This window comes from Labeo rohita, chromosome 20 (genome assembly GCF_022985175.1).
Source record: "Labeo rohita strain BAU-BD-2019 chromosome 20, IGBB_LRoh.1.0, whole genome shotgun sequence".
In the NCBI taxonomy this organism is placed as follows: domain Eukaryota; kingdom Metazoa; phylum Chordata; class Actinopteri; order Cypriniformes; family Cyprinidae; genus Labeo; species Labeo rohita.
Window position 1 is genome coordinate 404,586 of NC_066888.1, and position 15,792 is coordinate 420,377.

At 38.6% G+C, this 15,792-nt stretch overlaps 2 protein-coding genes across 4 annotated transcripts in view; one reads left to right on the forward strand and one right to left on the reverse strand.

The window, feature by feature from the left end:
- Nucleotides 1–1,094: 1,094 nt before the first annotated feature.
- On the reverse strand, nt 1,095–14,348 carry si:dkey-126h10.1 (vesicular inhibitory amino acid transporter). Its single transcript, XM_051138919.1, has 4 exons — nt 14,315–14,348; nt 13,984–14,226; nt 4,307–5,023; nt 1,095–1,532 (listed from the first exon to the last, which is right to left on the reverse strand). Exons 2-4 carry the CDS (start codon nt 14,203–14,205, stop codon nt 1,095–1,097), a joined length of 1,377 nt encoding a protein of 458 aa, XP_050994876.1. The 5' UTR covers nt 14,206–14,226; nt 14,315–14,348.
- Nucleotides 14,349–15,545: 1,197 nt separating this feature from the next.
- Nucleotides 15,546–15,792, forward strand: part of lama2 (laminin, alpha 2) — a 224,208-nt gene continuing 223,961 nt past the window's right edge. For all 3 annotated transcript variants that reach the window (XM_051138593.1, XM_051138594.1, XM_051138595.1), the window contains exon 1: nt 15,546–15,740. In XM_051138593.1, the coding sequence (XP_050994550.1) occupies nt 15,674–15,740 (67 nt within the window). In that variant the 5' untranslated portion in view covers nt 15,546–15,673. The remainder of the gene's footprint in view (nt 15,741–15,792) is intronic.

The window sequence follows — 15,792 nt, forward strand, 5'->3', positions numbered from 1 at the left end:
GAACATTCTCACCGTGTTCACAAATGTTATAGAAACATTAGGACAAAACATTCTTAATATTTATGGAATGCTCTTACAACTTTATTAATATTACATATAACAGTAGGAAAACATTAAAACAACATTTTTGGAACATCCTTATGATGTTATCTGTACTTGAACATTCTAAGAAATGTTGTTTATAACCTTTAAATATAATTCTAATCACAACAAGAAAACTGGACATTTCTATGTTTTAAAAACATATCAAAACAATGTTTCCACAATGTTTTTTAATAAGCTAAATGTGTTACCTTGGCAGATGCAAAGAAGTATCTGTTGCTCAAAAATTATATTCAATCAGAGGATGAGACACTGAGAAAAAAGGTTAAAAAGTTGCAAACTGCAAAGTTTGGCTTTCAGTCGCATAAGTTTTATACAGGTTCTGCTAAATCAGCTGATGCGCTGATGTCACCTAGGACACACGGACTGCTGGATAACATTCACCAGTAGCTCTATAGCTATGTAGTCATCACTGAAAGAGGTTAGGTCTGAAGAACTGCTCACAGATAAAGACTTGAAGACTCTTGGTCATGGCCACTGTTTGACCTTGTTGTGTGTCCTGCCGGTGCAAATCTAATTTCATGATGATATTCTCATCAACGTGGAGAGAGAAAGAGAGACAGAGAGAGAGAGAGAGAAACACACAAACTGAGGCAGTTATGAAGAAGTGCTGTTTCAGAAGCTCATAATGTAATAGCCTATTAGTTGCTAGCAGTATGTTTATGATTTGTTTTTTACATGAAGTTAACTGACTGTCAAAAGTTGTTTACTGCGCTCCAGAGACAACGAGAGAATAATAAATGCACTGTAGAACAGGATCTTGTGTGCTTTTCATGCATGATTGGCCTGGTAAGTGCCTGAGCAATGAACATGGTGAATTATGACAACAACACTCAACGCTAGATAACATTTCACAGTCAGATTTGTGGAAGGAAGCAAAGCAGGCTCATTAACCTCCAGACACAGCTCCGTTTAACTTTATTAACAACCGAACACCACCAAGCAGAGCAAACGGAAACGCGGACTCGCAGACAGAGAGGACGATTTGTTATCTATTTGTCCTCAAAGGCTGTTATCATTCCTTTGATGGAACATATAACCCCGGAGACGCTGCAGAAACAGCCCAGCAGTAAAATCAGCAGGTCCAGAACCCTGCGTCTCACGTCCAGCTGAGTCCATTTCAGCTGCAGGTGGAAGAGCGCCGGGAGCAGAAGCGTCATGGCCGCCCCGGTCACGCTGCCCGTGAGGCCCATGAGGAGGGAGAAATGAGGCACGTACAGCGCCATGATGAGGGTGAGGAGGAGGAGAGATCCACGCAGGAGCAGCGTCCACCGCTCTGCCCCTTCGGCAGACGAGTTGAGTTTCAGTACGCCCGTCTGCAATATCTCTGCCGCGGCGTAGAACGGTAGGGGGTACGAGAGGAGAGCCTTTGCCAGCAGACACAGGTTCACCACTATCCGCAAAGCAGTGGGCAGGTTATCTGTTATCACCTAAGAACAAACAAACAACAACAAAAAAAGGTTCATGTAGCTCAGACAGTAGAGTGCTAGTACTGTCAAGGCTGTGGGTTAAGTTCCCAGGGAATGCAAGAACTGGTAAAATCTTTAATCTGTACCTTGAATGCAACATAATTATCACTTTGGATAAAGGTATCTGCCAAATGTTTAGGTGTAAAATATATAGTTCACCCAGACAATAATGACAGTGGCATTGGCCACCATTTACTTCCATATTGTGGAAAAAGCAGCTTGAATATTTAGCTAAATATCTCCTTTTGTATTCTACAGCAGAAAGAAGGGAGCTTATGTTCCCAGGGTCCTGTGTTCCTGAGTTAGCATAACCCCATCTAACCATGGGAACATAGGACCTGTTGTTATGCGTTCATTATTTGCTATATAAATCTAGGGAACACAAGAATAAAGTCAGGATTTTTATTAACTAAAAATGTTAATTGCTTTAGTTACAATTACATTATTAATCAATGTCACTGGTAAACTGGTAAAACCTCTCAAAGGAATTTTCAAGATCTGTACACAAATTAGTTAAAATCAGTTAAAAACAAATTAATTTAGAAATATGAAAACCAAAAAATGCCTAATATAAGCTTAATCATGAGCAGTTTGATCAATAACAGGTGTTATGAGAAGAACTCTTTCAATGGGACAGTTAATAACAACTTGATAATGAAAGTTCAAAACTGAAAGCTGTTGTTTTTAAAGATTTTCATACCTATCTGGGAAATCACATATGTCCAAATCCAGCTGTCAGTCACTGATTTCAAAGTGCACATAGTAAAAGGTATGTCAGTACAATGAAGACCATGAAATATTAAAAATGATAGCGTGCACTTTCAACAACTGCTGAAACAGAGTTAATTCAACCAAAGTCAATGGCCATGTGCCCAAATAATAAGAACATTAATCATCATAATGGTAACAGACTTTAGCAACTTTTGTACCATATGTACCATATGAAAGAAATAAGGCCAAACTGGTTTGCAAGAAACCAGCAACCAGCATGCCATGCTGGGATCCAACAAACCAGCAACCACAATCCCATGCTGGTCCCTGCATGCAAAACATACCTTATGCTGGTGACCAACAATGCTGTTTTTGTTTTCAGTAGGGTATTATTTCCACCACAACCAAATTTAAACAAAATAAGTATTGAATGTCTCTCAAAGAATGCCTCTTAGTTCTGCTGAGACTGAGAAGGTACAGAGAATGGCAGGATTTTGAATAAATTTGTCCCTAAAAGGGTGGATATTTTTGGTCTTCCTTCTCATTGAATTTGGCTCATAATTGCTTAAATTTTATATACCTAAGTTTGACCAAAATTATTTTTTGTGTGTTTTACATACCTATCATAATTACACAAGAACGTACTATGATGTCCTAAAGGCACCGAATCCCAGAAATGATCCGTACACTTCAATTTAGAAGAGTAGTGTTGAACACTTCAGCATATTCGGGCCATCCCCATTCACTACATAGGGCAGGAGTCTCCAGTTCTGCTCCTGGAAGCCCACTGTCGTGCAGAGTTTACCTCTAATTTCATTAAAGGAGAAGTCCACTTTCAAAACAAAGATTCACATACTAACCCCCTTGTCATCCAAGATGTTTATGTCTTTCTTTTTTCAGTCCTGAAGAAATTATGTTTTTTGAGGAAAACATTTCAGGATTTTTCTCCATATAATGGACTGATATGGTCCCCCGATTTTGAACTTCCAAAATGCAGTTTAAATGCAGCTTCAAACGATAACAAATGCGGTTGTAAACGATCCCAGACAAGAAAGAAGGGTCTTATCTAGCATAACGATTGGTTATTTTCATAAAAATAATACAATTTATATACTTTTTAATGTCAAACGCTCATCTTGTCTTACTCTGCTACTCTGACTGTTTTTGTTCCGGTTCATGACAGTTAGGGTATGTCGAAAAACTCCCATCTCATGTTCCCCCTCAACTTCAAAATCTTCCTATATCGCTGTTTTACCTTTTTTTGTTAAGGGTGTTTCATCTTCTTTGCATGTTCACTTTGTAAAGACTGGGTCGGTACTTCTGCAGTGATGTAGGATGATTTTGAAATAATTTTTGAAGTTGAGGGAGAAAATACAATGGGAGTTTGTCGACATACCCTAACTGTCTTGAACCAGTATACAGAGTTCAGGGTGAGCAAACGTTTGAGATTAAAAAGAATTTAAGTTGTATTTTTTTATGGAAAAAACTGATCGTCTAGCTAGATAAAACCCTTCTTCCTCGACTGAGATCGTCTAGGGAAAAATGTTTAAAATGAGAATTGTCACCAATTCTGGGTCCAAATGCTTTACCAGATACCAAAAGTAAGCAATAAATGGTGCTAATAATAACAGTACTACACTTAATGTGCACTGAAGTACTACAGAAAAATTATGATTCTAACCTTTATCTCCAAAGCAAAATCTCATTTGGTCAGACAGTGATTCAGTTTTTATGAATTGTTAAAATATTGGAGTCCAGGAACTATGCACAGGAGACTGTAGTGTACATAGTCTCTAAGCAAGCTTAGTTTGGCTTTTTCTCACTTGAAAATAGAGGCTTGGACCAGAAACAGTTTTTGCTCCGTCACAACTTAACAAGTGGATTGTTTATTGAGATTAGTACTAGTAATAAAAACTTTTGGACCCAGCAAAATATTGTACAAAATTGCATGCATTTTTTTCTCTAGTGTATGTAGTTGTAGGCTGGTCAATGAGTGCAGCCTGGAGCGAGTGTGATCAGAGCACCTCTTTGGTTTCCTCTCCCCATGTGAGGAAGGCCACCACAGAGAACGCTGTCTTCAGTACACAGGCCAGAGCGTGAGTCCAGTCTATCATGCTGTTGAAGTCTAGCCTGTCGGTCATGCTCTCCTCCAGCGTAGGCAGATAGATCTGTGATGTGTAGCTGAAAATAATCACCCCCACTGCAACCTGGAAGCCGTCGAAGTCCACCACTACCGCACTCAGCCTCCTACTGGCCCACTGCGACGACTGACGGAGGCAGTAGCCAATCACAATGAAGGTGATGAGGAACTGAGCCAGGGAGCAGAAGAGGCTCAGACGCGATACTACCCGCAGGTCGCGGATCAGCATGCAGGGCACCAGGATGAGAAAGGTGATGGCGGAGCAGGCCGCCGGGGTCAGAGGCAGGAAAAACAGGCTGTGACACATGAGATTACTACTGACAACTAAGTATAGGATGCACGTCATCACCAATTCCACCACCTGTGCAGCATTCACCACCTTGCCCCCAATGTAAGGGCAGATGTGTCTGCAGCAGGCGGTAGCGACATCCTCGTAGGTGCGTCTAACGCGGACCAAGTGGCCGTTCTCATCCTCTTCATACAAACAGGACACCAGGATTTTTCCGGTGTAGCTACAGATTAGTGCGGCTAACACCAGCAACAGCAGACCCATGTAGCCGCTCTGCAGCAGGGCGTAGGGCAGACCCAGCACAAAGATCCCCTGAGGAAACAAAAGAACACACAAAAAACATGTAGCTCAAATGATACTTCTACACAACAGTGAGATTAATTGAAGACTTGTTGAAGTCTCCTGCTTCTCAGACCCTGATAATCCCACATATCTCCTCTACAGTTTTGAAAGAGATCTCAACAATGTCTTAAACTGCACTCAGATACAGAATCAAAGTCTGAGATCCCAATATGAACTTACTTCTCATTATAATTTCTGATCTCCCACATCCACATACATTTTGTAGCTTAATACTCTTACTGTAAGGCAAGAGTTGCGTTCTTGTGGCAATTTGTATCTACGTTTTGACAAATTGAAGCTGTAGGATACTGACTTTTGAGGTCAACATGGAGTGAGAATTCTCTTATGAGGTGTAGGGGGTCATTACTGTTACAACTGCATCTGCATTTCAAAAATATTTCGATAAAACATTCACACATTTTTCTTTTAATCTATTAGTCTGCACTGACATGACTTAAAGAGGACACTGGATGCCAATTTTCATGAAATTGGTATGATTCTTTAGGGCCTTCATGAAAGTCTGTAACATACTTTAGTTAAAATTCCATAATGCTTGTGTAAAACAACACCCTTTTACCTTTGTCAAAAGCAGCTTCAAATAGCTAGGGGAGGTTTCCTAGCTAGTTCCCAGCATGCTTTGCATTAAGAAGGAAACGCTGACAAAAATGGTCATTTAAAGTGTTTTTAATGAAAGAAAATTACATGTTAGAGTTTTTATACATGTAATGGTGAGTTATTTTTGAGATTTAGAAGAGGTTTGGAGATTCAAAAAATTTTGAGATTGCCACTGTGCAGGACAATAGCTCTCATGCTTACGGTGAGCTTAGGCTTATGCTTTCAAGTTCATAATTCAGTCACTGAGCAATGACTGTGCTAATGCCAGTTCAGAGATCAGTCTTTTTTGCTTAACTCTTATGATATATTTCAACTGTTAATAAAATTGCTCTTAATGTGCCACGTCTTATTGCTATAATACTACAAAATTATTGTTAACATGTCAAAAGGTGGTTTTGCCAAATACTTCAGTTCAGTAGATTTAAAATTAAAGAAACTTTTCAGCAAAAATGCAAATAGTTCAGATCCATGCAACAAAACTAAATCAAGTTCAATTAAACAAATAATGCTTTGTTGAACCAAATAAACATTATTTGCTTAATTGAACTTGTTTTAACCTTCTTGTATGAACCTGAACTAATTACATGGCAAGGTTTAATTTAATGAAGTTCACTGAACAAGCAATTTTTTTGTGTTGTTTTTCATGTCCGCAGTTTGAAGCGACCTCAATAATGTGATATTTAGACCCTGAAATGCGAATTTTACCAGGGGAACCCTGCCAAAAAAGTGTTTTTTTTTTTTCTCCCAGAACATGATTTTTATTGGGGGACCCCCACCGAAATGTGACTGGGCTAGTGTTAGGCTAGTTTTGAGTATCAGTTGGGTGGGTTTTGTTGTGAAAACCTGGCAACCCTGATCTACGTAGAAACCGGCAGCAAACTGAAGCAGCTGGCTGAATGACACAGTTTCCAACTCAGGCAGCCCATAACAAACTGGCTGTGTTTTCTCTTTTCAGCTTTTCTGAGCGGGCAGCCATGCCAGAAACATAACTAAATGCAAAATCTAAAAAAAGTCTTTTTTTTTTCTAATCTCCCCTTCAATGCACAATTTTGATAAATTATATTTCTCTCCTGTCCATTGCTGTGGTTATCTTTATATCATTACTGCAACTTCAAAAGTCAATTAGGCATTCATATGAGGGATTTATATGTGACTCCCAAAACGTTTTCTTCAAGTGAACTTTACATCATACTTTAAGTATACCACTATGTCCCTATTAGGTATTAATTTGTATGTTATATGAATATCTGAACACACAAAACATCCAAAGAAAGAACAGGGTATCTGATTGTAAACAAAAACATTTTATTCTAGCTTCATGCATTCTTTTTTATAAACTCTTGAATGTGGATAAGTTTCATAAATAGTAATACAAAAGAAATAAATAAACAACATTTTGAACAAAAAGCCGAAAAAAAAAAAAAAAAAGACTGTGAATTGGATTCAGAATGATAATCAAAATGTAGATGGAGTCGATCAACACCCCAAAGCTTGACAGTCATTATTACCTCTGTATGGGTCACATTTCATTCCGTAACGTTACAGTTTTGGTGCTGTTTTATGACTGATGATCATGTTAAAAACGTCTGGAAGCATCTGTTGTTTCGGTTTCTTCTTCGCTTGTGTTTTGGAAATTCTGTACAGAAGATGTGTAATAGCACCATGTAAAACCATGTAAAAACATGGATTCTCCAAGAACAATATTGCTCAGATATATTTCGACTTTTTGTAGGTATAAGTCAAGTATAATTTAATGTCATTTTAAATATATTTCTGAGAAGTACATAAAGAACATTTCTGAGAAGTGCATGAAAAAGTAGACTGAAAATTGTACTTTCCTATTTTTAGTTTAAAGAAGTATACTAATAGCACATTTGAATAAACTTATTTTTTGTAAGGGGAGTTTTGTGCGGTGAGAGGATTCTGACTAAGTTGAGTGCAATGGCCAATCAGACTTGTTCAGGAAGTCAACATATTTGTCTGTGATTGGCTACATTGTTCAGCACTACAAAAACATGTTTTAAATGTTTTTTTGCAGCTCCCCAGAGCACAAACACAAATATGCACTGGAGAGGTTGCCAAATCTGTGTCATCAATATCCTATTATTACAATTTCGATTAAGGATGCTCTTGCTTTCATCTGAGGGTGCTTTTGAGAAATTATGAGAAAATGGACGTGTGGTGTTAGAGTGTGAAAACAGTGTCAAACACGTGAGTCTCATGCTGAATGTGTGAGCGTTGGCAGCCCTGTTAATTTTTACAATGTTATTTCTCCATTTTCATACAATCTGCTTAGGCCTCACTGAAGGATGGATTTAGGGGTGGACCATCATGCTTAGTTTTTTGCTTAAAATCATACATTTTTATTTGAATCCAACTGCATAAATTCGCATGAAATTTGTAAAAGAGTTCTATTTTCTCATGAAGTCAGGTTTGATCAAACATGGAGGATGCTTAGATGTTTGATCCAACCTGACCTACAGCATTTGTACTCCAGACATGAATGAGTGCTTAAATCAGTCCAGCACTACTCTCTCTCTGTGTCTCTCTCCTTCGGCTGATCCCGTTAAGGATCACCACAGTGGAATAATCCATACAGCCATTTGGCACTGGTTTTACACCGGATGACCTTCCTGATGCAACCCAGCATTGAGACTCATGCATTCCCAGTGCTGGGACACACTCACTCCTACGGGCAATTTACTGTTTCCAATCCACCCAATGCCAGGTTCACACTGCAGGATTCTCAATATCATTGGATCGGTGCACTTCTCACACTGTACGACTGTCTGGGGTTCTAGTTGCTGTTGTGTGCACACTATATGACGGATTGGTGACAGCGGGTCACACATTGCACAATGTTTCACCTGGAAAAATTGCTGCAAAAAGTTATCAGGTAAGAATGGATTTATTCTAGCCAAAAACTGTAGCCGGCAAACAGCTTGCAATCCACATTTTCTGTACACTGATTTGCAGTGAAAAATAAATAAAATATCGCTGCAAACAGCAATTACCAGGGTTTAAGTGTTTTAAGACATTTAAGCACATATAAAAATACATTACATATTATTTAGCAAGCCGGCAACCACCCAAAATCAATGATTTTAAAAAGCGTTTTTGGCAAATACAGGAAATTTACAAGAGAAATATGATGTTTTTTAACGTTTATGATTTTAACGTTTATGACTGTTCAAAAGTTATTGCTGTTTTAGTAAAAGCCTCTTTCAAACGTTTCTTGACAATTATTGATATTCACTTTCCAAAGAATCGTCCTGCACTGATTTGGTTCCGATCAGGTGAAAAACCTAGGACTAGTTTGCAAAAACAAAATACCCAGAACTTTCACCAAGGTGATGGATGAATCCAATGTGTGCGTTTTGTCCGGTTTGAGCCGAGGAGTTTAATGACATTAGACACTTGAGCCTGCGGTGAACGGTTCAGGAGTTAGGAGCGATTTTGTACTTTTGACTGCTGTAGCGCCCCCGTCAGGCCGATTGGGGCGAGCTTTGGTGACATTGTAGACGGTGTGAGTACTACCATCTCTCTATGTTTCAAGTCTCTATGACTCATGGTTTGGTCTGCACAAACAGTTTTACGTGGAGGATATTTCAAGAGCATGGGCACTTCTCTTGACATCGAGCATTGATTTGCCTCCCATTTCAGGCATTTGGCGGCGATTTCCACAAAAATTATGATGAGGGAAAATCAGGGTTAAAATCATGCAGTGTTTGTATGAGCTTTGTGCAAAACAATGGAAAAAAAAAAAACATGCTGAAATGAGAAGAACATGCAAACTCCAAATAGAAAGGACTCTCGGGAGTCTCTGCTAGGACTTGAACTAGGGACCCTCTTTGCTGTGAGGTAAAAGTTCTACACACTGAGACACATGTCACCCCAGGCCAGCACTACTCACTAAAAAAAATGTATCTATTATTTCTTTTATGGTTACTCTTTCTAAATCCATCCATCCATTCTCCAAACCGTTTGTCTTCTGTAGGGTCACATGGATTCTGGAGCCTATCCCAGCGTTTCAGGCTGTAGGCAGGAAAACAGCCTGGATGGATGGTCAGTTCATCACAGGGCTCACACACACACAGATACTTCTCCCAAGTCATTTTATGAGAACCAGAGTTGATATTTGAATGAGCCATAGCTGAGAACGCCATTAAATAATGAAGAGCAACCTCTGAGCTCATACAGGGTTGGTGCTAGTCTCACAAGCACATAAAGACGACTACGAGAGATGTTACACACACACACACACACACACACACACACAGCTGTGCGAAATACACACTCACAGTCGCACAGCAGATGGGAGTAATGAAATCACACCCTTTCACACACCCTCCACTAATGAAGTCGCAGTCATCTCTAAAGAGGCGCTAAGTGACAGATATTTTATCTTGACTGTAATTGTTGGTAAATTGCTTTGTGTTAGACACAATGAATAAAGATACAACACTGCATTCATTTCCTCTCTGGGTCCTAATGGCTGTATCTCTCGTGAACAGACGACAGCTGATCATTCACACAGAGACACGAAAGACAGAGAGAGAGAAAGAGGGAGCAGAGCCTAGTGAGCTGCATTTTTAGACTTCATAGATGCTCTTCTGACATGACGGCTGTACCAAATGGTAGCTGTGTTGGCCAGATTCGAAGGCAACATTGCTTGCATCTTTCACACTTAAGGCAATCCCAGAATGCTTTGTAACAAGCTCTGTGAAAAGCTAGCAGATGGGGTCAATGAAACACAGTCAAAATAAAAATGCATTTAATTCAATAATTTTCGAGTGAAATCAACTAAAAATTAACCATTTCACAATTTGATGTTATGTAATTTTCATGCTCATTACGAAAGCTTGTTGTTAGCTTAGCAACATTTGTTAATGTCAAGCACAAGTAGCTCTATAATTCCTGCAGAGAGCTTATCCATTTGCAGTACCATTAATCTCAATGAGATTTCTTTTCCCTCTGAAACAAATACTAACCCCTAACACTAACCTAAAATAATGCATCATCGCAGTGGCAGGTTAATTCTACAGGGTTCTAAAGGGGTAAAAAGTAGTTTGATATGCCATTAGTAAACATCCCAACCCCAACCATGCATGTAAAATAGAGCTTTAAAGTATTAAACATTACATACAAACAGCAACAGTGTCACATTCGATTAGATTTACAACTCAAAGTTCTTTAAAAAAAGAAGCCTATCCAAATGTGCTATTAGTATACTTATTTTAAACTAAAAATAGGAAAGTATACTTTCAGTCTATTTTTATGTACTTCTCAGAAATATACTTAAAATGACATGTAAGTATGTTAGGTCTAAATATATTTGTTCTATACTTGTGCTCCTAGAATCCATGTTTTCATTGTTATATGGTAAGGGGCACTATTACAGATCCTCTGTACAGAATTTCCAAAACACAAGCGAAGAGAAAACCGAAACAAAAGATGCTTCCACATGTAATCTAACATGACCATCAGATATAAAACAGCATCAAAACTGTGCAGCGTTATGGAATAAAATGTCAACCCATGAAGAGGTAATAATGACTGTCAAGCTTTGGAGTGTTGGTCAGTTCCATTAACATTTTGATTATCATTCTGAATCCAATTCATAGTCTTTTTTTCAACATTTTGTTCAAAATGTTTATTTATTTATTTATTTATTTATTTATTTTTTATGAAACGTACCCACATTCAGATGTTTATAAAAAAGAATCCATGAAGCTAGAATAAAATGTTTTAGTTTACAAGCAGATACCCTGTTTTTTTTTTTTTTTTTTTTTTTTGTATGTTCAGGTATTAATATAACTGTCACACCCCTGAACTCTTTGCATTGGTTTTTGATTGATTTCAACTTCGGGGTCAACATTGTCTTCGTGCTTATTCTTTACATGTAGTTGTGACAATACATAAAGTATACCTAAAAATATACTTGAACTTTACTTGAGTATACTTAATAAAATACACTTGAAGTATACTTCGTGATAAACAAAATGATGAAGTGTGATAATACTATTGTATTTTAAAATAAAAAGGAGAATGCTAATATTAGCTTTTTTTATGAATTTTCATCATGTTCAAACTTTTATTTTGGCAGGTTGCCAGTAAGTAAGTATATGTGTGACTTTTCTTGTCTTTATCGGACCCGGTTTGTCCCACCCTTCATCAGCACACAGACTCTGGACTTGGATGAAGTTAGAATTTATTTGAGGCCTGCACACAGAGCAGCAGGAGACAAAATGGAAGTTCAGCAATTTTTGTAGTTCCACCTATTCAGAATATGTTTCACTTTGTTAGCACATGGAAAAGATGGCGCACGTGGAAAAAGAGTACATCAGATGGAAATAACGGTATGAAAACAACATGCATACAAACAGAAAACTCGCTTTACAGATCAATCCATGTCTATGATGTTCATTACTCTTCAAACATCATCTAACATTTCACATGAAACAATATTGTTAACTTTCGGTGTGGAGCTACAACAAAAGCGACTCACCCACAGCAGTTCTCCATAGCTCTGCTGCAGATTGCGTGAACACGGGGGGGGCAATACCGCCACCGGCGTAACCAATAGGAAGCGCGATCCCATTAACGCAGGATTTATTTAAAGAATCATAGCGCTGTCATTTTTATATCGTTACATATGTGCTGAATGAAATGTCACAAAACGGCAGTGGATAGCCTAGATTTATGCTTTCAGGTCAAATAGAAATCTTATACAGTATTACAGTTTGGTAATTGTGAATGCTTCTGTCAACCACTGTCGGTACGCAAATTAGCTTATTTACACAGCGCATTTTTTATTTTGGTCATGCGTGCGCACAAGAGTACCACTTGTGTGCACCCCTGACTATAAAGCAGCTCTGCAGTGCTCCTGTTTTTACTGCATCTGACCTCCACAGACTCAAAAACAGAAATGAACTAAAGAAGAGTTCTTCTCAAAAAAAGGCGGAGCCCCAGAGCCACACCCGCCTATTACATCATCGCCACAGACCAGTGATAGTTCGGAGGCGTTTTAACACCTGGAGTAAGCTTTTCTAGAAAGTTTGCTTTTGACAAACTGTTTCAAACGCCAAACAAACCTCATTCAAACTGACAAAAGTTTGTGACCTGCATGCTGACATTTTTGCTTAAAGGCATTAAATTCAGGACATTTTTCTTATCCGATCACTTGAATCCTAAATATCATGTGAGGCTTAGCTATTCTGAATGCTGCCTTAGAAGACAACTCACTACAGAGGAAAGACAGATTCACAGAGAGTAAGACAGGTGTGTGTGAGAAGAGGGAAGGGAAGGAATGGGTGAAGAGGGAAAGAGAGGCACATTACGCTATAAAGTAAGGCAGAAGGATGAATTAAACAAGCTCAAGCAGCAATAACGAGCTGTGTGATCATTAACAGCTCTAAATATTACCCTCAGCCTCAAATGGGAATGAACAGATGAGGTAATGGGGTGTCATTCACATAAACAAGGATTTATGCTGCCATAAAGTAAATAAGGCATATTCAAACACACACAAACACTTGTGCAATTATTCTAAGCATGCAGAATCTGAGGTTAGGAAATTGCCTGATGATCTTTTACTTAACGTTTTAATTTAGCAGGATAACAGGCAGCACTTCCCAAACACCCCAGGGTGAATTCACTTCACACTTTTGAATGCAAAACAAAACAAAAAACTGTTTACATATTTGGTAAGAAAAATATATAGCATGTATTATGTTTTTTTTTTTTTTTTTGTACCAAATATACAAACAGTTTTGCTTCTTAAGTAAAAACTACTTGTTTTAAAGATGTTTAGATATATTTTAATTGTAAAATAGTAAAAAAAAAAAAAAAAAACGTAATGATTAATTTATATTTTCTGATGATCCGTGATGATCCAAATAATGACGATATGTTATATACTCAGATGTGTGCTGTCAAGCAGATTTTCAGCATTTTAAACATCTGATTAGATGCTGGAAGAGCAGTAATGCAGTAAGTTGGTCTGCTGCATTCTCCACAAAACAACAGATCATCCTAACTTTTTTGGCAGTGTTTGCAGCATTATCTGATTTACATAATTCATTTTCTGAATCAGGTGCTAAAACAACACAGACAGCTTGCGCAAACAAGTGACGCTATGAGTGAGCATAATTCAGTTTTAGTGAATCCCTGTGTGTTGTGTTGTGTGTGTGCAGTACCAGCGGCTGGCTTTGCACTTTTTCCTAGAACATTTTTATTCTTTTGCATTTCTTACATGTTTATAGTTCAAAATGAAAATATACGTTTGTAATGCAGGTGTGTCTGTGTGTGCTCACCTGTATGGCATTGGTGACGTTCCAACCCGCCTCCCAGGTTGTGATTTTCGGCCGTGTGTTGTGAGCGCCATCCTCACAGGAACCGTCTGAGCGAACTGCAGCCGGACTTTCAGGGCTGGAAGCCTGAGAGTCACACCTGCAAACGTCTCCATAGGTGTGAGCCAGCTCATCCCTCACCACCAGACCTTGGTTCTCCTCAGCGCCTGCATGGAAGCGCTTCATCCAGAGCGCCTCTGCACGAGTCTTCATCCAAGAAAGCTGAAAATGTGACATTACTCAGCCACTGAATGTGGAAAGAGTGCACAGAACTGCTTGGCTTGCATACCTTTACCTCACACAAAGTGTCTCAATCCAGCCAAACTCGCTGACATCCATCAGAAATGTCGTACTGTCTGGCCAAATGTCAGTCTGAGCACTGCAAACGCATAACGGAGATCCGGGCCATCGCACCTGTGAGGAAAACTTGGCTGTGCATCCATTTTAAATTGGGCAACACTGGCACAAAAGTGTGGAGGACTGACAGGCCGATGAACTGTAACATTATAATCACTTGAAAATGTGTTTGTCTATAGATGTTTGTTTAGAAAATGTTTTGCTTTCCATTTTGTCAGAATGAGGACAGTCTGCTTTTGGTGAATACAGATGAGACTAAATGTGTGAGTCCAACACTAGAGGGTGCAGAGGAAGTCCAGATACTCCAGAGCTCAGCTCTCATCCATGCCGACTCACCCACAGGAAAAGAGAAAAGACAGTGTTTTTGAAAAGAAGTGTTTTTGACTCACACATACTGAGAACAGTAAATTCAATTGAATATACATAAAACAAATGTTACAGCATGTTATTCACTCAAACAAACAAACAAACAAACAACATAGTATGTAAAAGTTGTTTTGAGCACAACAAAAAAAAAAAAAAAAAAATCCAATAATATGATTTTAACTTTGTTTTTTTCTTCTCATCCCTGTTAGCCATATACTCACCCTTATGTCATTTTAAACTTTCATCTGTGGAATACAAAAGAAGATATTTTGAAGTACGGGTAACCTTTTTTCCAGGAACCAGCATTGGACCTTTCAAGCTTCAAAAAGCTGCACATACCTCTGGAATGATAATAAAAGTGGTCTATGCACTTTATTTGCACTATATATCTCTTATTTGGTCTATGATAAGTCTGTTTAAAGATTTGTAAATGTTTGTAAAACAATTTTTGCAACACAAAACAATAAACTGAAATAAATAAATAAATAATATCAAACCATTGTTTTTTTTCAACATAATGTAACATTTTCTATTTATTTTATGCATGGTTTTAAAGACATGTTGCCATTTGGAACATGTCTAATTATGATTTAAAGGCCTGCTTTTTTTTTCTTTTAAATTTAAAATTCAATATCCAATATTTCTTGTTAAATGAAATGATTTGAGCCACTTAAATATGGAGTTGTAATTTGAGGATGTTTCAAGTTTTTTACACTATTTCTGCAGGGAGATGATCTTTAAAGTTTTCCAGGAGAGGAAATGCAGAGGAATGTGATCTCGGGACGCCCCCCCGCCTCAAAGCGCCCGGGATAGGAGGGCTGTGCCAGACGAGCGTCCCAAACTTCCTAAAGTCGTTCGTGGAGTTTCTGGAGGTTCCTGGACTGCGTCTGCTTTTCGCCCGAGCGCACATGAAGAAGAGGCAGATCAGGACATGAACAGACCGTGTATTCTCGTGCTCATCGGGCTGCTGTGGCGGTGTTGTGGAGCTCAGCAGAGAGGTGAGTGGACCTACACATCTTGCTTGTGTGTGAGAGCGAGCGAGCGAGCGCG